At 43.1% G+C, this 21,944-nt stretch overlaps 1 protein-coding gene across 3 annotated transcripts in view; it reads left to right on the top strand.

Annotated features, from left to right (window-relative positions):
- Positions 1-21,944, top strand: part of Thsd1 (thrombospondin type 1 domain containing 1) — a 34,854-nt gene that overhangs the window by 7,923 nt on the left and 4,987 nt on the right. The window contains exons 2-4 of one of the 3 annotated variants that reach the window (XM_085844102.1): positions 3,370-3,510; positions 7,844-8,803; positions 17,268-17,426. In XM_085844102.1, coding sequence (XP_085700228.1) covers positions 3,453-3,510; positions 7,844-8,803; positions 17,268-17,426 — 1,177 coding nt within the window. In that variant the 5' untranslated portion in view covers positions 3,370-3,452. Of the gene's footprint in view, positions 1-3,356; positions 3,511-7,843; positions 8,804-17,267; positions 17,427-21,944 lie in introns of all 3 variants that reach the window. The other 2 variants (XM_085844103.1, XM_085844104.1) reach the window with 2 other exon arrangements.

Here is a 21,944-nt window from a genome sequence, read left to right as displayed (position 1 = left end):
GAGGAAAGAAAGAGCATAAAGATGAGTGAGTAGGGAGGATGTGGGGGAAGCTGGGGAGTGAAAACATGATCAAAGGAATATACGAAAAAAATTAATAAGAGAAAGAAGCATTGGTCCTGTTCAGACAGCCCTTTCTTTGGCCAGTGAGTCCAAGGCTCTCTCAGATGTGGGTTTCTGGTCATATACTGAGGTCCTTGATCCATTTCCAGTTGAGTTTTGGGTAGAGTGATAGATATGGATCTGTTGCTTTCTTCTATATGCAGCGACCCAGTATGACCAGGACCACTTGTTGAAGATGCTGCCTTTTTTCCCCAGTGTGTGTTTCTAGCTTCTTTATCCAAAATCAGGTGTCCATGCGTGTGTGGACTTATGTCTGCATCTTCTAGTTGATTCATTGACCAACATGCCTAATTTAATGCAAATAACATGCTGAATATCATTACCACAGATCAATAATCGAACTTGGATCAAGAGTGGTGATATTTTCAGCAGTTTTTTTTTTTAAGATTTATTTATTATTTTATCTAAATACACTGTAGCTGTCTCCAGATGCACCAGAAGAGGGCGTCAGATCTCATTACGGATGGTTGTGAGCCACCATGTGGTTGCTGGGATTTGAACTCAGGACCTTCGGAAGAGCAGTCGGTGCTCTTAACCACTGAGCCATCTCTCCAGCCCTGTTTTTGTTTTTTTAATTCAGGGTTGTTTTAGCTATCCTGGTTTTTTGTTGGTTTAGTTGGTTGTTTGGTTGTTTGGTTGGTGTGTTTGTGTGTGTGTGTATGTGTTTCCACATAAACTTTAAGATTTTTTTTTCAATTTTTGTGAAGGATTGTGTTGGAATTTTAATGACAATTGCATTGAATCTGTAGATTGCTTCTGGTAGGATGGCCACTTTCACAACATTAATACTATATTAATATTACCATGAATATTGGAGCTCTTTTCATCTTCTGGTATCTTCTTCAATGTATTCCTTCAATATCTAAGAGTTTTTACTATATAAGTCTTTCACTTACTTGGTTAGCATTATCCCAAGATATTTTACTTGAGGGAGGGGCCATTGTGAAAGGTATTGTTTCCTGGATTTCTTTCTCTGTGTGTGTGTCGTTTGTATGTATATTGTGTGTGTGTGTGTGTGTGTGTGTGTGTGCTGGCTAGTTTTATGTCAGTTTTACACAAGCTAAAGTTATCTAAAAGGAAGGAACACCAATTGAGAAAATGATAAGATCCTGCAGTAAGGCATTTTCTTAATTAGTGATTGATGAAGGCCCAGCCCATTATGAGTGGGGCCATCCCTGGACTCATGGTCTTATATACTATAAGAAACCAGCTGAATAAACAATGAGGAACAAGCCAGTAAGTAACACCCGTCCTTGGTGTCTGCATCAGCTCCTGCCTCTGGGTTCCTGCCCTGTTTGAGTTCTTGTTCTGACTTTCGTTGATGATGAATAAAGCCTTTCCTCTCCAGCTTGCTTTTGATCATGGTGTTTCATCACTATCATTTATAGTGATAGTAACCCTGACTAAGACAATATATAGTGTATATATATATATATATATATATATACACACACATATATATCTTATGTGTAAATCTTTTGTCCTACTATTTTGCAGAATGTGTTTATCAGCTGTAGGAATTTTCTGGTGGAATCTTTAGGGTTTTTTACTTATAGAATCAGACTAAATAAAGGTATTTTGATTTCTTCCTTTCCTATTTGTATTTACTTGAGATCCTTCAGTTGTCTTACAGATCAGCTAAGACTTCAGGTATGATATTAAGCAGGAATGGAGAAAGTGGACAGCTTTCTTTCTTTTTCCTGATTTTGTAGAAGTACTTTGTGGTTTTCTCTGTTTAGTTAGATCCTAGCTATAGGATTGTGGTATTTTGCCTTTATTATGTTGAGGTACGTTGCTTGAATTGTTTCTTGTTGTGGATATCTGTCTTAGTTAGGGTTTTACTGCTGTGAGCAGAAACCATGACCGAGGACAACATTTAGTTGGAGCTGGCTTACAGGTTCAGGGGTTCGGTCCATTATCATCAAGGCGGGAGCATGGCAGCATCCAGGCAGGCATGGCAAAGGAGGAGCTGAGAATTCAACATCTTGTTCCAAAGGCAAACAGAAGACTGGCTTCCAGGAAGCTAGGAGGAGGGTCTGAAAGCCCATCCCTACAGTGACACTCTTCCTCCAACAAGGCCACACCCCCTAGTGGTGCCACTCCCTGGGCCAAGCACATTCAAAACACCACAATATCTGATCTTGCCCTTTTCAGATGCCGCTCCAGTCTTTGGTTGCTGTTGCACCAATCTGGGTCCCCATCTAGTGTGAGTTGTGGGGTCCTTGAGTCCCATCAGTGTGGCAGTTATGGGTTCCTGGGAGAGAGCAGTTCTGCAGGTTCTAAAGAATAAAGGTAGGGATTGAAGAAAGGGATGGCAGGAAACTAGGGGAACCCTGGGTGTATAGGAGGAGGCTGAATCGCAAGGAGATGGAGTGGGCTGGGAAGTGGGACCTTGGCCTAAGAACACTCTGTATGGGAGAAGCAGATCATAGCCCAGCTGAGTTCCAGACAAGTGTCCTGAGTATCTTTTTAGGGGAACTCAACATTTGGACATAGCTCTTAGGGATCAAGAAACAAAGCAACCAGGTAAATAGACCAACTTGCAAGCAAAGGTTAACGACCCATTTGTGGGAGCCATGCAAGGAGGATTTGGGTTTACATAGTACACTAGTAAATGAAAACTTGGAGATTTTTATTAAATGGATCAGTGTGAAATGCCCAACATATAAACCGTGTGAAAGTGTGTCACCCGGGTTAGCTATTAGCTTTGATACAATTAAGCAAGTAACAGACTCTCCTATTAAGGATGTTATGCACAGGTGCAAGATGGAAGGCACTGGGGGAGGGGAGGTAGGGGGTGGGGTCCGGGGGGAGTGTTCTGTAGGCATGGAGCATGCTTGAATGTTCTAGGCTAGGTAGTTATAGGCCTTTGCTCCAAGGAAAGTTAGTGTCTCCTCTGTCGTTCTTCTAATGCCTCCTAGAAAGTTTGACTTCTTAGAATGGTTTTTCCATTAAAAAAAATAAGGTTATTTATTTATTACCTATGAATGTTTTTCTGTGTGTCTACTTGAGTATATGCCACACATGTGCAGGTGTCCTGAGAGGCCAGAAGAGGAGCTGTAGTTACACAGGTATCATGAGCTGCCCAACATGGGTGCTAGAAATCAACCTCAGATCCTCTTGGAATAAGCAGTGATCCCTCTTAACCACAGCCAGCCAGCCAGTCGCTGGCTTTGTGAACAAGTGCCATTTGTAGTTTTTATGGTTCTATGAATCATAGATTCTTCCATTTGAAGTTTCTAATTTCAGGTGCTTTTGGAAAAAAAAATCCCACAATTTTGGTGTGAGAAAGGACATGAGGAGACTACAGGCCTGGGATCTTCCCGATCAGAATGAAACCCATGTTGAAAGACTTTTCAAATCTCTTGCTGGTGGTGCTCTGTGACTATGGTGAGTATGGTGGAGAACACATGAAGCCATTGGTATCCATGGGAACCAAAGGCACTGTGCTTCGTGACCCTGCATGGGAGAGGTGGAATGGATCAATTGAACTCTCTCAAAGCCACAACCTTGGTGCCCTGGCCTCTCTGGAAGTACTGTATCCTGGGGATTTTGCCTAATTGATTTCAATTAGGCAAATTAAAAGGAGAACAGAGAAGCAGTGGATGGGTCCCCATAGAAAACGGAAGGTGTGAACTAAAGGAAGAACTTGCCACCTGTAGTGGCTATTCCTGGATGTCAACTTGACTATATCTAGAATGAACTACAATTAACTAAATTTAATTGATTTAAATTTCAATTTAAATGTATTTTTTAACTCATTAAAAAACCTCACTACTATTAAGGAAATGAAAGCAAACATATTACACTTTGGTTTCCTGCCCTTCTCTTTTCTCTCGGAGACAAAAGTCTTCCCATGAAGCCCTGGCTGGCCTGTAATCTACTGCATATACTTCCTGATCATTGGGTTAAAGGTATATGCCACCATGCCTGGCAGAAAAGATACTTCCATATGGTTTTTTGTTTTTGTTTTTTTGCCTTTTCATATCTACTAAATATAGATGAAGTCTATCATTCTGGGATACTCACTGTGTGTGCGTACACATGTTTTTATGAATATACCAGTTACTTTAAATTCTGTAATAAGTGGGAGAAAGGGAAACGAAAGGACAGAAGAAGCAGACAAAACAAAACACTAGTGTGGTTTTAGGATGTAGTAGGACCAGAATGTAGCTTTCAGAGTGAGGGTCTTCTCATCCAGACACACAGGAATTCTGGGGTATGGTGGTGTATTAGTCAGGGTTCTCTAGAGTCACAGAACTTATGGGTAGTCTCTATATAGTAAAGGAATTTATTGGTGACTTACAGTCTGCAGTCCAACTCCCAACAATAGTCGGTAGCAGCTGTGAATGGAAGTCCAAGGATTTAGCAGGTGCTCAGTAGCACAAGGCAACCCAGCAAAGAAGAGAGAGAGAGACTTCCTTCTTCTAATGTCCTTATGTAGGTCTCCAGCAGAAGATGTAGCCCAGATTAAAGGTGTGTGCCACCACATCTTTAATCCCAGATGACCTTGAATTGGAGATCTCCCAGTCTTAATCTTCTGGAATTCATAGCCACTATGCTTCAAGATCTCCATGCCAAGATCCAGGTCAGAAATTTGTATCTCCCAGCCTCCAGATTAGGATCACTGGTGAGCCTTCCAATTCTGGATTGTAGTTCATTCTAGATATAGTCAAGTTGACATCCAGGAATAGCCATTACAGGTGGCAAGTTCTTCCTTTAGTTCATACCTTCCGTTTTCTATGGAGACCCATCCACTGCTTCTCTGTTCTCCTTTTTCAGCTGGACATTCCTGTCACTTTCATAAATTGGCTCCCACGAAATCAGAATCTCATCAGCCTCACTGATAATCTCTGTCATTTCTAATAGACTCTGGATCACTGGACGTGGTGCATGCTTGTGTTCCTAGCATTTGGGATGTAGAGGCAGGAGGATTGCTACATGAAACCCTAGCTCAAAACACACCAACCCCACTCTTGTTAAGTTAACCATGTTGGTGAGTTTTGTGTTAGTGTGACACAAGCTAGAGTCATTTGGGAAGAGGGGCTCTCGATTGAGAAAATGCCTTCATAAGATGAGGCTATAGGCAAGCCTGTAGATCATTGTCTTGATTAATGATCAATGTGGGAGGGCCCAGACCACTGTGAGTGGTGCCAAACCTGGTTAAGTGCTGGTCCAGAGTTGTATAATAAAGCAGGCTGAGCAAGACATGAGAAGCAAGCCAGTAAGCAAGTTCCTCCATGGCCTCTGCTTCAGTTCCTGCCTCCAGGTTCCTGGGTTGTGTTCCTACCATGACGTCTCTCAGTGATGGACTGTGGCATACCTAGTTATTTCAGAAATGTTCATGCTATTATGGAAGACCAATGAAATAAATAACATCTCTCATCCACCTAAAAATTCCCTCTTTACCCCAGCAGAGAACACTGGGTTCTTTTCCTGGTAAACATTCCTAAGTGCTAATCTTAACTATCAGACAATAATAACTGTGAAGAGAAACTAAGCATCTTACATTTTAAGTAATCTAGACTAGTTAGTATTACGCGATTTAAATCAAACTTTCTCTAACTGATGTATATATTCCCTCCCCCCAATAACTAAACACCAGAATTAGTTACTCAGTAATAAGCTGAAGTAAACTGTTCTTTCCCTAAGGTGTTTTTGGTCATGACGTTTTTTTATGACAGAAACTCAGAAACTAATACATTAATGAAGTGATATGTGCCTCTTCATCTTAAGATGCACTAGAGAGGGCTGGAGAGATGGCTCAGTGGTTAAGAACACTGACTGCTCTTCCAGAGGTCCTGAGTTCAATTCCCAGCAATCCCATGGTGGCTCACAACCATCTGTAATGAGATCTGACGCCCTCTCCTGGTGTGTTTGAAGACAGTGACAGTGTACTCACATAAATAAATAAATCTAAAAAAAAAAAAAAAAAAAAAAAAGCCGGGCCTGATGGTGCACACCTTTAATCCCAGCACTTGAGAGGCAGAGGCAGGCGGATTTCTGAGTTCAAGGCCAGCCTGGTCTACAAAGTGAGTTCCAGGACAGCCAGGGTTATACAGAGAAACCCTGTCTCAAAAAACCAAAAAACAAAACAAAACAAACAAACAAAAAAAGGTGCACTAGAGAACCACCTTTCAAATTTAAATTAAAATGACTTTAGTGCGGTTGGAGAAATGGTTCAGCTGTTAGTAGCATGTACCAGCATCTGTGTTTGGTGGCTCAAAACCTCCTGTAACTCCAACTCCAGGAGAATCCAATGTGTTTGGCCTCTCTAGGCACCTGTACATACATACATACATACATATATACATACATACATTGCTCTCTCTCATTCACATACACTTTGACATTCTTTGAAAAAAAAATCTATAAAATTTCTTTTGCCTCTGAATTCCCTGTCTAGTCTGAGACAAATCTGGAAGTCTCTTTGGCCACTAGTGTGCACCTCCCTGGACTCACATTGTCTACAGGTGCAAGGTAATCTGCTTCACCTTCTGTTTTCCCTAAATGGACCAACAAAACAAAGCAAAGTTTATCCTGTTAGGACGTTCACGTAAGTATGATCCAGTATTCACATCTATCCGAGTTTGCTATATCTTATTTCAGTCTCCAGAAGGAAATGAGTGAGGTGCTGACTGATCTTTGTGCTGATATGCTTATGGGTGGACTCTAGTAAGCATTGATTCAACATGCACAATGGGAGTTTAAAGACGGCAAGTGCAAACAAAATTACACGAGCCTCGTTAGCTATGTGCAATGTGATATGTTTATACTCTATGTGGATGGGTATATACAGTAAGAATAATAAATATTTAATTATGCAACTTTTTTTTAAACCCAAAAAAGGATCCTGGAAGTTCTTTCATTGTAGAATAATGTCTTACCCCACCCGCCATGGAGCAGCCGATTGTTGCATTGCCAAATTCTGCCTGCTTTGATATGTATTTGGATCCTGTTCAGAAAAGAAACAAAGATTCTTATGTGTCTGCATTCTTTGTACCATTTCAGCCGCTTTGCTGGGTCTCTTTTTAAAAGATATGGCTGATCATAACTGAATGGTACTTGGGAAATTAGTAGTCATCTGTCCTATTGATGCCAGTACCAGTTGCTGTCATGTCATTAAAGTTGCTAAGGATATGCCTAGTTATTTGAGAAATGTTCATGCTACTATGGGTGACCAATGAAAAAATAAATAAATAGCATCCGTCAAACACCTGAAAATTCCCTAGTCATCCAGGTAGAGAGCACTGGTTCTGTTACTGGTAAAATTTTTTGAATGCTTATCTTGAATGTTGGACAACAATTACTTTGAAGAGAAGTTAAGTATCTTAGAGCCATTTAGATCAAACATTCTCTAACTGTTGTCTATTTTCCCAAATACCTAAACACCAGAAAATGGTTAAAGTAAGGAATGTGAGGGACTAAGAATTGTCAATTATTCTTTTATCTTCACTGTCATTTACCACAGTTAGAAGTGAGTGCTGTGAATTCAAAGTACTTACCACTACTCACCATTTTAAGCATGAGGGTGAGGAGAGACCAGAACGCTTAGAAAGGAACAAATCAGGTGTTTGAGCTCTTAGGGCTTGTGTGTTGTTTTGTAACATCCTTGGCTTGGTTGCACATTCTCTGTTGTCCGAAAAAAGCTATTTTTATTGTATCACTAATAGTCCTGCTCAAATGCATCCTTTAAAATCCAATTCTGACTATTTCCTTTCAGTCCTTGGAGAAGCCGAATACCTCCTCTTACAAGAGCCAGTCCATGTGGCACTGAGCGACAGAACGGTGTCAGTGGGTTTCCACTACCTCAGTGATGTCAACGGGACACTGAGGAATGTGTCTGTTATGCTGTGGGAGGCCAACACCAATCGGACTCTTACCACTAAGTACCTCCTGACCAACCAGGCCCAAGGAACACTCCAGTTTGAATGTTTCTACTTTAAGGAGGCTGGTGACTACTGGTTTGTAATGATCCCGGAAGTGACAGACAATGGCACGCAAGTTCCCCTCTGGGAGAAAAGTGCCTTTCTGAAGGTAGAGTGGCCTGTCTTTCACATTGATTTAAATAGGACAGCCAAGGCAGCAGAAGGCACCTTCCAAGTGGGTGTTTTTACCACCCAACCACTCTGCCTGTTTCCTGTGGACAAGCCAGACATGCTGGTGGATATTATTTTTACTGACCGTCTTCCAGAGGCAAGAACAAGTTTGGGACAGCCGCTGGAGATCAGAGCCAGCAAAAGGACAAAACTCACTCAAGGTCAGTGGGTCGAGTTTGGCTGTGCACCCGTAGGGGTGGAAGCCTATGTTACAGTCATGCTTAGGCTGTTGGGTCAAGACTCAGTCATTGCTTCTACGGGACCTATTGACCTGGCTCAAAAATTCGGATACAAATTGATGATGGCACCGGAAGTCACGTGTGAGTCTGTGCTGGAGGTGATGGTACTGCCACCTCCTTGTGTCTTTGTCCAAGGAGTCCTGGCTGTTTACAAAGAAGCCCCCAAACACCCAGAGGAGAGGACTTTCCAGATGGCTGAAAACAGACTGCCCCTGGGAGAGAGGAGGACGGTGTTTAACTGTACTTTGTTTGATGTAGGGAAGAACAAATACTGCTTTAACTTTGGAATTGTGAAGAAAAGCCATTTTTCTGCAAAGGAATGCATGCTGATTCAGAGAAATATAGGTTGGTATTGAGATTTCCTAGCCTTTAAAAGATCAAATCAGTGCCTTCATGTAATCAAAATTGATAGGACTAGGCGAGTCATGGTATTCATGATTCATTCATCCTTTAGGCAATACCAACTAGTGTTATTGTCTTTTTCTGAAAAATTAAGAGCATATTCATCTTTCAGTTTGTGTGGGAGATGGGTTTGGGAATCCAGAGATACCAACATTGCATAGTATTCATATAAAACAGACATACCCCTTCCTGTAAACCCCAAGTTATTTCTAGGTTACTTGTAAACCATTACCATGTAATTCTGTGTACGTAGTTGTTATACCACACCATTTCCAGAGCAATAGCAAGAAGCGAGTCTGGACATGTTCAGTGCAGATGCGATATTTTTCCTGACTGCTTTCTATCCCTAGCTAGTTGAGTCTATGGATATAAATTGTGGGCTAGGTTGGAGGCCGGGGACCCATACAAGTATCCTGGTAATCAGATTCACACGACCTCTCTAGGCTTTCTCTTTCCCTCCAAAACTATTAGCCGTCAGTAGCTCTCCAGCTGGCAGTGGAGACTCATGAGCCCCCTCCACTCCATGGTGGTCTCATTCAGGCTGCCACGGCTGCTGTAGGTTCCTGAGTGCAGAGGTCATGCCACATCCAAAAGACACTGTCTCACTCCTGCCCTCAACCTGTGGCTCCTACAGCCTTTAGTTCCTTCTGTCAGGATGGTTCTTGAGCCTTGGGGGTGATGCTGTACTTTCTTTTATTGAGAACAGATTTTTTCCATATGATGTATTCTGATTATGGTTCCCCTCTCCCTACTCCTCCCAATTCCTCTTCCCCTCCCTTCCCCTCCCCTCCCCTCCAGAGCCACACCCATTCTGTCTCTCATTAGAAAACAAGCCTGCATGCAAAGAATGATAATAATAAAATAACATAGTGTAAAACAAAAACAAACAAATTGGAACAGGAAAAAAAAAAAAACCAAACAGAAGAGAGAACCAAAGAAAAAGACTAAGAGACTCACAGATACCCATACATAGGAATCCCATTAAAACATAAAACTGAAAGCCATGCAAAGGACCTGTAAGGTTAAAAGAAATACCCCAACTTAACATTATGAAATAAAGACCCTCTAAAGAGGTCACTGAGTTCCTTTTGTGTTGGTCATCTACTGCGGGGCATGGGGCTAGTTAGGCTCCCTTGGAGAAAACTAATTTTCTACTTGCAAGTGGCTATCAATTAGAGATGGCATATGGGTTAGGGATGGGGACATGTGTCCACTTGTCCTCTCAGCTCTGGGACCCCCATCTGGTGTAGACTGGTGCAGGCTCTGTGCATGCTACCACAGTCTTGGAGAGTTCATATGTGCATCTGTCCTGCTGTCCATGTGTAGATACACATGTCCCTCTGGCTCCTCTGGCTCTTAGAATCTTTTCATCTCTTCTGCAAAGTTTATAGCTCTTCGAGGAGGAATTTGATGGAGACATCCCACTTAAGGGCTAAGTGTTCCGAGTTAGCTCACTCTCTGCATATCATCTGGCTGTGGGTCTCTGTGTTTGTTCCCATCTGCTGGAGGAGGAAGTGTCTCTGATGATGGCTGAGCAAGGCAATGATCAGAGAAGAATGTCATTAGGAGTCCTTTTATTGCTATCACCCTTCTCCCGCCCCCAGGTTCCTAGCCTATCTGGTCTCAGGTTCTTGGTGGACAGCATAGGTATGATTCCATCTCATGGAGTGAATCTTAAATCAAGTAAGACACTGGTTGGTTAATCCCAAAAAACCTGTGTCACTGTCACACAGCAGATCTTGCAGACAGATCACCATTGTAGATCAGAGGTTTTGTAGCGGTCTTGGTGTTGCCAAAAGGGACTCACAGTCTTTACGTGATTAGTTTGTCCCTGGCACTGTCCTCAATGCCGTTTGCATCTGGCCTTATGATCCTGTCAGTCTCTTAGGCTCATTGTAGTGTCAGTTTTAGAGATAAGGAAGTGAGGGCACAGAAAAGTGAAGTGCTTTGCTCAGGATAGTTGAATGAAGACTCAGAGCACCAAGCTGTGTGCAGGGATTGTCAGGGGTGTGATCTGGCTCATCAGAGGTTTGTCTGCCCCAAGTTCTGTTCCCAGCACCAGAAGACAATCGAAAAGCAGAGGTTAAGCAGTTTAACAAGTAACTTTTACCACTTTCCTGTGTCACCTTCTTTTCCTTTTTCTTTTTTTCTTTTCTCTCTCTTTTTTTTGGGGGGGGGGGTTTGGTTTTTCGAGACAGGGTTTCTTTATATAGCCCTGGCTGTCCTGGAACTCACTCTGTAGACTTGAACTCAGAAATCCACCTGCCTCTGCCTCCCAAGTGCTGGGATTAAAGGCGTGTGCCACCACTGCCCAGCCTGTGTCACCTTCTGTACTGCCAGCTCCTACAGAAGACAACAAGACGCTTTCAGCTTGGAAACCATCCTGGTGTTTTACTTCCAGACTCATCCTAGACTATGAGGCCCTTTTGGAAAACCTGTAACTGTTTCTATGTGCAATGGCTGGGGGCAGTGGGGGTCGGGGGAGCATGATTCGTTTAATAGAAGTAAGCCTTGCTCTGTGCAAAGAAAATCTATCTGCTTTCCCCAGGCATCCATGATTCTCACTAAAGTGTGTGAGGTTTTCTTCTAAGTATGTTTTGTTCAGTTACCTTGGTCCCTGGAGCACAGTGTCTTACAAATGTCATCAGCTTCAGTCCTTCAAATGGTCTTAGCAGCAAGCCTACTTTTTCCTTATCACACGCCAGACAAACTTGACTCCTTCAGAATCGATTTCTCTTGTGGTAGTTGGACAGGCATTTTACCTGGCCAAAGAAGCTTGTTTTAAGAATGTATGTATCTATGGCCACCTAAAGAGGACCAGATAATATAACCCTTCATTCACACAGAGCAGCTGTTTGGAACAATGGTCACCTTGCTCCTCGTTGTGATCTCTGAACTATAGGTGTCTAAAGAATCCCCATTTTAGAGAATTTTCTTCAAAGTTGTTTAATATTTTCAGGGATCTGAAGCATAAGGTGTTTAAATATTTTTTCTAGGTAAGTTTTATCATTGTTTTAGTTGAGCTGAGCTAATTCCTTTTTTTTTTTTTATATTTTTATTACATATTTTCCTCAATTACATTTCCAATACTATCCCAAAAGTCCCCCATAGCGCCCCCCACTTCCCTACCCACCCATTCCCATTCTTTTGGCCCTGGCATTCCCCTATATTGGGGCATATAAAGTTTGCAAGTCCAATGGGCCTCTCTTTCCATTGATGGCCGACTAGGCCATCTTTCGATACATATGCAGCTAGAGACAAGAGCTCCAGGGTTCTGGTTAGTACATCATGTTGTTCCAACAATAGGGTTGCAGATCCCTTTAGCTCCTTGGGTACTTTCTCTAGCTTCTCCATTGGGAGCCCTGTGATACATCCAATAGCTGACTGTGAACATCCACTCCTGTGTTTGCTAGGCCCCGGCATCGTCTCACAAGAGACAGCTATATTTGGGTCCTTTCAGCAAAATCTTGCTAGTGTATGCAATGGTGTGAGCTGAGCTAATTCCTATTTAGCGATTTCTATTTAGAAACAGATTTAAAAAAAAAAAAAAAGTTCTGGATGGTGGTGGCACACACCTTTTTCCCAGCACTCGGGAAGCAGGGGCAGGCAGGTCTCTGAGTTTGAGGCCAGCCTGGTCTACAGAGCTATTTCCAGAACAGCCACACAGAGAAACCCTGTTTCAAAAAACCAAAAACCAAAAACCAAACCAAACCAAAACAAAACAAAAAGCCTTTACTTTAAATATTGACTTTTTGTTGGAGCCATACCTTTGCTTTCAAAGAGAACATCACGGCATCTGCCTGGTGGATGCCAATGTGTGTCACACATATGTGTGAGGGCTGGTGGGTTTTATCACAAGGTGCCTCTTTCCAGAGTCTTCCTCTCTCACTCTCCACCTTCTTCCCGTTCTTGAACTAGGGTCCCTCACTGGATCCGATGCTCAGTTTCAGCTGGGATGGCTAACCAGGTTGCTCTCAGGATTTGTCTGTTTCTACCAATGCTGGTACTAGTTATGGGCAGGAGTGGCCATGCCTAGCTTTAACATGGGTGTTGGGGATGGGTTAAGATTCAGGCCCATTAAGCCCCAAACATGACCTTTGAAAGTGATATATATATATATATATATATATATATATATATATATTAAGATTCATGTTTTTATCAAAATTGATTTCCTTTTTCTGGTTCCCACTATGGGAATTGTTGGTTTTCTCTCACAAATGACTTTACGTATTTAAAGAAATTATATTTACAAATATTTAAACATATTTTTTTAAACAGCATCTAGTTGGGTCATGTTTTTTAAATCCAATTTAACAAGCTTGGGCTTTCATTGGTATGCTTAGAGACACAAGAGAATTATTGTCCTTCGTAACTCTCCGTTTCGTGGTATCAATCATGAACTCGAGAAAAGGATAAATCAACTGTCCGTTGATCGAATTTTCTATCAGATTGTATAGTAATAGAATTCTCAGTGGATTTTTAGAGAACAAATCACGTGAGGTGAACACAGAGAGACTTTCACAGGAGATTCCCAGAGCTTTACAGGCACGAGGCACTCAGTGAATGAGCTGCTCCGGAGCCTTGCAGACAAAGCCCGGCCATTGTTCTTCCCCAGGACGCACTGCAGTGTGATCGGAGAGGCACAGAACCAATATTGTGTTCCGTTGGACCTCTGTGTGGAATATCATTACCACATCGCAGTTGATGTTGGTCCGTGGTGCTCCTTTGTAATGCTCAGACTCTTGTGAAAAATCCCCAGAGACTTAATTACCTTAACGAACTCAGATTCCATGACTCACCCCTTGGCTCCCCTGAGAGCACACCTGCCCTACAAATTTTTCCTTGTGTTTTTGTAGTACTTTGCATCCCTGTAGTTGGGGCAGAAGCTTTCGTCCATGAGGATGTGTAGTGCTGGCATGATCTGATAGCTATTGCAGTTGGGTGGGTATGGATGGAGAAGAATTTGGATGGCTTTTCAATAAGAAACAAGTTATTATGTGTGGCAGTGACTTCATATCTTTTTCCAAGAGTAGTTTGAATTTATCAACAGCTTTCTGACTGGAGGACACAGCTCAGGGGTAGAGCATGCCAGGGGCTCTGGTTTGCATTTCCCAGGACTGCAGGGGTGGAGTTTGGGGGAGTTCTGTGTGTATTTTGAAGTTCTGTTTATACGTGGCTCTGCCTTTAGGATTGTTAAGAATAACTGGCTTGTTTGTCCAGCGATGTTCCTCTGTATCCAGGGAGTATCTCAGGTTCTGCAGGCAGTTTTGTCTTTTGTTAATATGGACACTCGTTTTCTTTCAGTGTTCTCGGGGTAGATTTTCTTCTACACTTTTACTTTTAGCCTACATGCTTTTATGTATTACGTATATTTAACATGTGTATATATAAATAAAGTTTTGGGTTTCAGACAGCACACACATGCGTATATACATGCACCCCCACCCCCACCCCCTGACAATTACTGCTGTTCAGTTTGTGTGCTCCTATGTGTAACACTAAGGTTGTTTCTAACGTGCCTTCAGCTATTGCTCCATCCACGAGGTAAATGTTTGGTAGAACGCTCTCAGTTCCCCTCTCCCGTTCACTGCTTGGCAGTTGTCATGTGCTTTGCTTGATTGTGGTTTTAATCCTATAGCCCTGGTAAAATTCCAGTTTAGACTTAGTTGTATTTTAGAACCTGTGATTTTTTGTTTGTTTGTTTGGTTTTGCACCAACACAAAGAAATAAGCATTTTTTTTTTTTTTTTGTCTTTCTGGGACTTGTGTTTGGAACTGTTCCCTTTGGTTGTAAGGCTTGTCTTTATGTGCCCTATTGTACTGAAGGCTTGTTGGTTATCAGTTCTCTTAGCCTGTGTTTGCCTGGAAAAGGCTGCTTTGTCTTTATTTTTGAGAGATAATTTTCACCGAGTGTGGAATTCCCTGGACTCCACTTGTGGCTCGCATAGTTTGCGACGAGAACTCAGCCATAATATTTTGTCATTCTTCAGTGTGTGCTGTATCTCCATCTTCTTCAGTGTGTGCTGCATCTCCATCTTCTTCAGTGTGTGCTGCATCTCCATCTTCTTCAGTGTGTGCTGCATCTCCATCTTCTTCCTCACAATTCCCAGCCACAGTCTTCAAAACTTCCTGCCTGGTTTCAGTTTTCAGAAGTTTGAATATTTTTTTTAAAGAAAAGATAGGAGTGTGTGTGTACGCATGCTTGGGCCAGGGGGGTATTGTAGTGGACATGAGTGTTGGTACCTCTGGAGACCAGAGGTTTCAGGTCCCTCTGGAGCTGGGGTTCAAGGCAGCTGTGACTTGTGGGTGCCGGGAGCAGAACCAGGTGCTCTGCAGAGCAGTGTGCAGTCTGAATGCTGAGCCAATGCTCCAGATTTTTTATTTAAAAATAAAAAAACTTACATTGCATGTATGGTGTGTGTGTGTGTGTGTGTGTGTGTGAGATCATGCCAGAGCACCGATGTTGAGATCAGAGGACAGCTTGTGCCAGTTTGCTGCTTTTCCTTTCACCAAGTTGGTCCTGGGGATTGAATTTAAGTTGCCAGGCTTGGCAGCAGGTGATATTCCTGGCAGAGTCAGAGCCATCTCGTATATATATGTGTGTGTATATATATATATATGCATATATATATACACACACATATATATATCATGAGAGAGAGAGAGTCATCTCATATATATATGAGAGATAGAGAGTGTGTGTGTGTAATTGCCTGGACCTTTGTGTATGATCCTGGAAGTCTGTTCTCTCCTTCTACCTTTACCCCAGTTTGGGGGTTGGAATTCCGGCTTCCAGTTTTCGCGACCAGCACCTTTATCCATCAAGCCTTCTTAGTGACCCATGTTTCTCTATTTTTCTTTTTCTTTTCTTTTTGAATGTTTGCCGACTTGATCTCTTTTGAACATCCTGAACTTATCCTCTAGTATCTTTGTTAATTTTGGATAGTCTTAAGACATATCTTTTCAGGTGATTTTTCTCTCCTATTCTGTCGTAGCCTTCCAGACTTCCACTCGTGAGCTTCTGTTTGATGTCTTCTGGTTATCCACAGGTGTTTGGGCTTCTCTCACTCACACCATACCCCTCGTTAACTAATGCAGCTTGGTGCTATATATACCAACAGAATACCCAAGTCTGGATAATGTATAAGGGACTGGGGTTTATTGCTAATTCTAGATCCTGGGGAGTCCAAAGCCAAGGAGCCTGCATCTAGATGTGGTGAGGACCTTCTGTCCATGACATCAGGGGAAACAGCAAAAAAGAAGAGTTGCACATCACGAGTCCTTTGCGTTGAAATTAGCACTGGTCATGTTGGAAGAGCCCTGAGGACCTAAATACTTTCCATTCAGTCAAACCTCCCAACATGTGTGCACAGGGTGGGGTTGGGGTGTGTTTCAGATTCCTACCATGTGCTGTTGGGCACGTATTCTACTTAGAGATATCTTTGCGTTTCCGTCGAGTTGTTTCTAGTTCCCTGCATTCATACTTATTTTCTTTAAATGTGCCTATTATACTGGGATCTAGTGGAAGGCATTGTTCATCTTCATATCTGTATTTTTGAGGTTTTAGCATTTCTGCTAGTCTCTTCAGTTTACAGCAGTGGTACATTTTCATATGTGCATAGAAGCAGGTCTCTATGATCTGTAGTAGGTCAAGGCCTTGAATCGTGTGAGCCCAGGACATTTTCAGCCCTTCCCTCAAGTCAGGGAGCTTCTTTCTTTCCAGTCTGCGGCAGCAGTTGGCCCCAGAAAGTGCTCTCAGCATGACAGTTTGCTGTTTTCCTCAGTGGTTGAGGCTGATGTTCGTAGAGGAGATGGAAGGAAGGATCTGTAAGGCTGTACGTCTTTTTGTTACTGTCACTTAGTCCCTCTTGACACACACACGCCGTAAGGAGGCTTATCTGGTCCTGCGCCTGTCCCCAGTCTTTCTGGTGGGATCCCTGAAGAGGCTCTGAGTGGGTACAAATTCCCCCTCTTATCTTGTGCCCAGGGGCTGTGAGTTTTCATCCTTCTCTCTCAGTGATTCAGTGCATTTTAGATGTACTCTGATGAGTTTTGTGTGGGCAGGTCCTGCACTCTGTCCCAGGCAGACAGGAGTTTGCAGCCCCCCTTTCCTTGGAGGGACCTGGCTCTCCTTTTGCTGTAGGCTGGTCCTTTGCCCCCTTGACCTCAGCTCTCTGGTGGGTTGCAAGAACACTAGGACTAGCTAAGATTTTATAGACTCTACAGCTTTTCTTCGTTTTGAGATGAAGACCAACATAGAATTTTACATCTGCAAGAATATTTTCTTTTTTAACTTCTAGAACCTTTTAAAACCAGAGCTTTGAATTTTGCTGCTTCATTTGGGTGCAGTTAAATCCCAATTCTCAAATGAATTAGCACTAAAAGCGTGACTTATATCCTTGCAGAAACTTGGGGACCATGGCAGCCGTGGAGCCCGTGTAGCACCACGTGCGGGGATGCTGTCCGAGAGCGTCGCCGCCTGTGTGTCACTTCTTTCCCCTCCAGACCCAGCTGCTCTGGAATGTCCTCAGAGACCTCTCCATGCTCCCTGGAGGAGTGTGCTGGTAGGTGTTCTTGCTTCCTTTCAGTCACTCCTCAGAGCCTCTGTCAGCCAGGCCTGTCTGGGAAACAACCACCGTTCTGTTCAGAGGAAGCTTGCTGCTCTGTACTTTGTACTTTGTACTCTGTACTTTGTCTGGCTTTGTACTTAGCAGTGTCTGAGACGCTGGAGTAGTTGGGATAGTAACTTGCTGGTGAGATGACAGGATTTAATATTGGAAGTGACATAGAAATATGTCTAAAGATACCAACATCTTAAGTCATTTTAAAAAAAATACAGAGAGTGTCTTAGGAATCCATGTGGAGTCCAAGGATAGAGTGCAGACTCTCAGGGTTGGCAACGGGTACTCTACCAGTTGATTCATCTGGCTGGTATCAGATGTGTGTTTGTTTGTTTGTTTGTTTGTTTGTTTTTTGGTAGGGATAGGCAGAATCTCACTCTGTAGCTCAGGATGGTCCTGAATCCTTATCTCGCTGCAGCCCCTGAAATGCTCGGGTTGCAGACAAGCCACCATGCTCTGCTTGTAGCTGTAATTTTTCCCTCTGTGTCTCCCCTACCTGTCATCTCAGAGATTGCACAAAGGGAGCACGGAGACTGTCAACTGTCAAAATGAAGCAGTTGTTTCCCCATCCCCACCCCCTGCCCCTGTTCAGTGGCCTAAGCTTATTTATTACCAATTCTATTTGGGAGGAGGGGGTAGGAATTTTTTTTCTTGCCATCCACAGGGACTGGACTTTTCTGCACTTTCTAAGCATAATCAAGGTCTCTCCTGGGAGGTTCTCTAAGGGTATTTGATGTAAGTGGTCTGTGAAGAGGATGATCAATTGTCGGAGCCAGGTTTGCTTTCTCCATGGAGCTGAATGGCACTTACTCATGGTTACAGTGATGGCGGCGGCTCCTTGTTTTCCTCACACCAGCCACCCCCTGAGAAGCAGCTTGGTTGGTTGGCCAGCTTTTGCTGTGGTCCTGACCTTTAGATAAAGTTCCTCTGCTGAGGCCCACCTTCTCATATGCTCTGTTTCCAGATTCAAAGGCATTCTTAGTTTTTGTCCTTTGGGGATTGGAAGGAACTAGATGCTTTCCTGTGTTTGGATCTCAGAGAACCTTTGAGCTAAAACCGTAGGCATCCAGCAGCCTTTCCTAGTGCCCTCACCTGTGTTCTTGGAAGTTCTTTCTTGTTATTTGTCTTTCAGCCAGTGCTGTAGGCCCTGTCTCCCTTGCTTTAGAGTCTGACAAATGTTATTCTCCAATTTGTCTTCTTCTTGCAACCCTAGCCTAGTCTCTTCTTTTCACTGTCAGCAACCCCATCTTCTTTAAAAAGACTCGAACCCTTCAAAGGAAATTGCATCTGAGCATGTAAAGATATTTTTTTCTTTTCTTAACATTTAAAATTTTTGCATGTACATGAACTTTTGAGTGCATGCATGTGCCATGGGACTTATGTAGAGGTCATAGGATAATTTCCAGACATTTGTTCTTTTTGCTGTGTGGACTCTGGAAGTTAAACTCAGGTTGTCAGTGCCTGTGGCAAGTGCCCTGTAAATGTATCTTTTATCCACCAGATGTAATTGTCTTCTTGGACAATTGTGCTAAATAAGCTCACCCTTTCTAGTTCTTTCTGAACTCTGACTGGCTAGTTCAACTCAGCTGTTCTGGCTCAAAATCCTCTAAGCTTCTCAATCCAGTTTCTCTTGGCTTCTGAGTGAATTGTTCTGCTTGACCTCAACTTTGGTAATCTGTTCTAATTTTCTGGCCCCTCCTCACTTTCTGGCATGTTCTATCTTTACCTGCAACCTGTCTCAGTAAAATTGTCCTGGTTACTGCCTCTCCTCTCTCCCCTCCCCCGCTTCCTGTACCTTTTTCTCTTAAATTGCCTCTCTTTCCTGTCTGTTCTAGTGAGACTTGGCTGTATCCTCTCTCTGACTGAGTCTGTCAAATCTTTCACTGGTTCATCACTTTGTCTGCCCCTCAATTAGATGTTACTTTCAAACATGGCTGCTTCCTTCTACAAACTAGCCTTACTTACATTGTTTGGAATTAAAGGTGTGTACTAAGCATGTTTGTATTCCAGCCAGGGGGATTAAAGGTGTGTCATTCCAGCCAGATTACACAGACCTAGAATGTCTTTGGATCCCTTGCCAGAGCAGCCATGTTGCTGAATTATAAAATTCCTCTATAGTACCCTCACCTGCTAAGCCATCTCTCCAGTCCCAGCCATTTTTCTTATCATTATTGTGTGAACAACACAGTATGGCAACTAGTTATACAACTTTTGTACTATAATGGGCAATATAGGTGACCTAAGAATGTCTTCAGGAGCAAGAGGATGTATGTAAACTCTGTGCAAATAATACACCTACAGAATCTGATGTCTCCAAACATCCAAGAGACAATGCTCAGGACTCTACACCCTGCACATTCTAAAGGAAGGCTCTGGGCACATGGAAGTGCTTTGCCCAGGGTCACAAAATGAGGGATCCAAAGGAATAGTACCAACTCCACAGTAAGCTGCCTGTCTTAAATACTTTGCCTTTATGTTTGTGTCAGTGTGGCTTTCTGGAAGAGGCATCAGCAAGTGGAAGTAGCAGTTGATTTGGGAGAAACATGATTCTATTTCATGTCCTGACATCTAACTTCTGTTATAATGGGTGGGGTTTGGAAATGCACATGTTCTTAACAAGAGAGCTAAGTACCAAATGTTCCCTTTCTTGTACACCGAGGGCCTGAGATAAATGATTAGTTGGATAAAATTATCTTTCCATGTATTTGCTTTTTCCTATTCTCTGTCTGCCACTGTCTAGAGAGGTAAAGACTGACTTAACGACAGGGCCATCCCCTTTGCTTGGCATCTAGGAAGGGTTACATATGGCAGGGATGGGCCAGACTAGCAGCTATTTTCCAGTTGTGTTTGTTTTGAAGTTTCCAGACAGAGTCAGAAGGTAATAGAGCAGAGAAAGCAACTTGTGATGTGGGACAGGAATGTTGCTATACCCTGTCATCAGCCATCATGGCCTATAAAGGAAGTGATACATCAGGGAACAGACATTCACCAATTGTTGGTGCTCAATCAAGGATCCAGAGTTTTAACTGGCTATAGAAGGAAATGCTTTGGTGTCCCTGTCTGAGGACAGCTATGTAACACTTCAATGAGAGAGTACAACAGCCCATGCTGTATAATAGTGATCCTTTTGCTAGTTATTTTTAATAATGAATGAATCAGTCAATTATACTAAGGTTTGTTGAGCACAACTGTGTGCAGGTTAGTTAACTGTGAATAGAACCAGGAATATGTTGACTTTACTGACAAGATACATCCTTGTCTTGAAATGTGATACAGCAGCCTGGAAGGTACATAGAGAAATGTAATATAATACAAGGCCTGAAATGATAAAGGTACACACAGCTTCCTACAGTAGCATGTAGGGTGAAAATCTATACTGGGGACAGCTCAGTTCTCAAAGCAGGCAGTGCGTGAGCTGAAGTTTGGGAAGGGAGACTGTACCACTCAGGCCAGCAAGCTAGGCTAGGGAGGTTTTTAAAAAGTGACTGAAGGCATCGGAGAAAACAGCCCAGAGAACTGAAAGCTACAACGAGCTCACTGTAGCTAGACATTGGTGCGCTAGGAGGAGACAGGAAGAGTAAGGCGTTCTGATAGGTCTCAAAGGGTTGAGCCTGTGTAGAGTGCCCATGAATAGTGGCAATAGGGATTCAGGGAGAGGTGGGGCATGTACAACTGGATGTGACAAGTGACAGGCATGAAGGATGAAAACCAGAACTCTTATCTAATGCTGCCCACTGAATGGCCTGTGAAAGTGTAGTCCCTTAAAATTAGGTACATCAGGAGAAAGCACGGGTTCTCGGGAGAGGAGGAGAAAGAGCTAGGGATGTAGCTCAGAGATAAGAGCCCTGAGATGTCTGAGACCCTAGATTCATCCTCTAGATGGATGCTAAATATAGATGGTTTTGCTCATGTTTTTCTTGCTAATAGAATGACTTGTAATCATTGAAGCAAACAGAGCAGGGGCAGGGAGTTGAAAGAGTCACAAAATGGCAGACAGTAACATGGGACTAAACTATAAGGTGACTGTTAGGCGCTCACTCGTGAGCACAGGAAGAACTGTTCTTCAGGAGGCTAAGTTAGTGATAGATCAGCAGATGTGGACTTGTCTTCCACTAGGCAGGGCGGGAAGACAGGGAGTATGAGGGGCTATGGGAGTGTGGGGCTGAAGAAGGTCTTTCTAAGGTAGAGTGTGCACATGTTTCCATGCAGAGAAACAGGCAGCACAGGGAAGTCACCCCTTGGGAAAGGGCAGCTTAGAGAGCGTTGGTGGGTGGACCCACTTTTTCCAGGAGCACCCACCCCCTCCCACTGCAGGTGTGAGAAAGAGACCAGCAGAGGTGCAGGAGCTGCTGTGCTCATGGCACGAGAAGCTCCATGAGGACCTGGGGTTGGGCATTGCAGAAGAGCAGAGGCGTAGCCATGAGTTGTCTCTAACTTTGCTCAGACATTAGGTGCATCAGC

This window comes from Mus caroli, unplaced genomic scaffold (genome assembly GCF_978045245.1).
Source record: "Mus caroli unplaced genomic scaffold, Mus_caroli_1 scaffold_10, whole genome shotgun sequence".
In the NCBI taxonomy this organism is placed as follows: Eukaryota; Metazoa; Chordata; class Mammalia; order Rodentia; family Muridae; genus Mus; species Mus caroli.
This window is presented reverse-complemented; position numbering and strand designations above follow the sequence as displayed.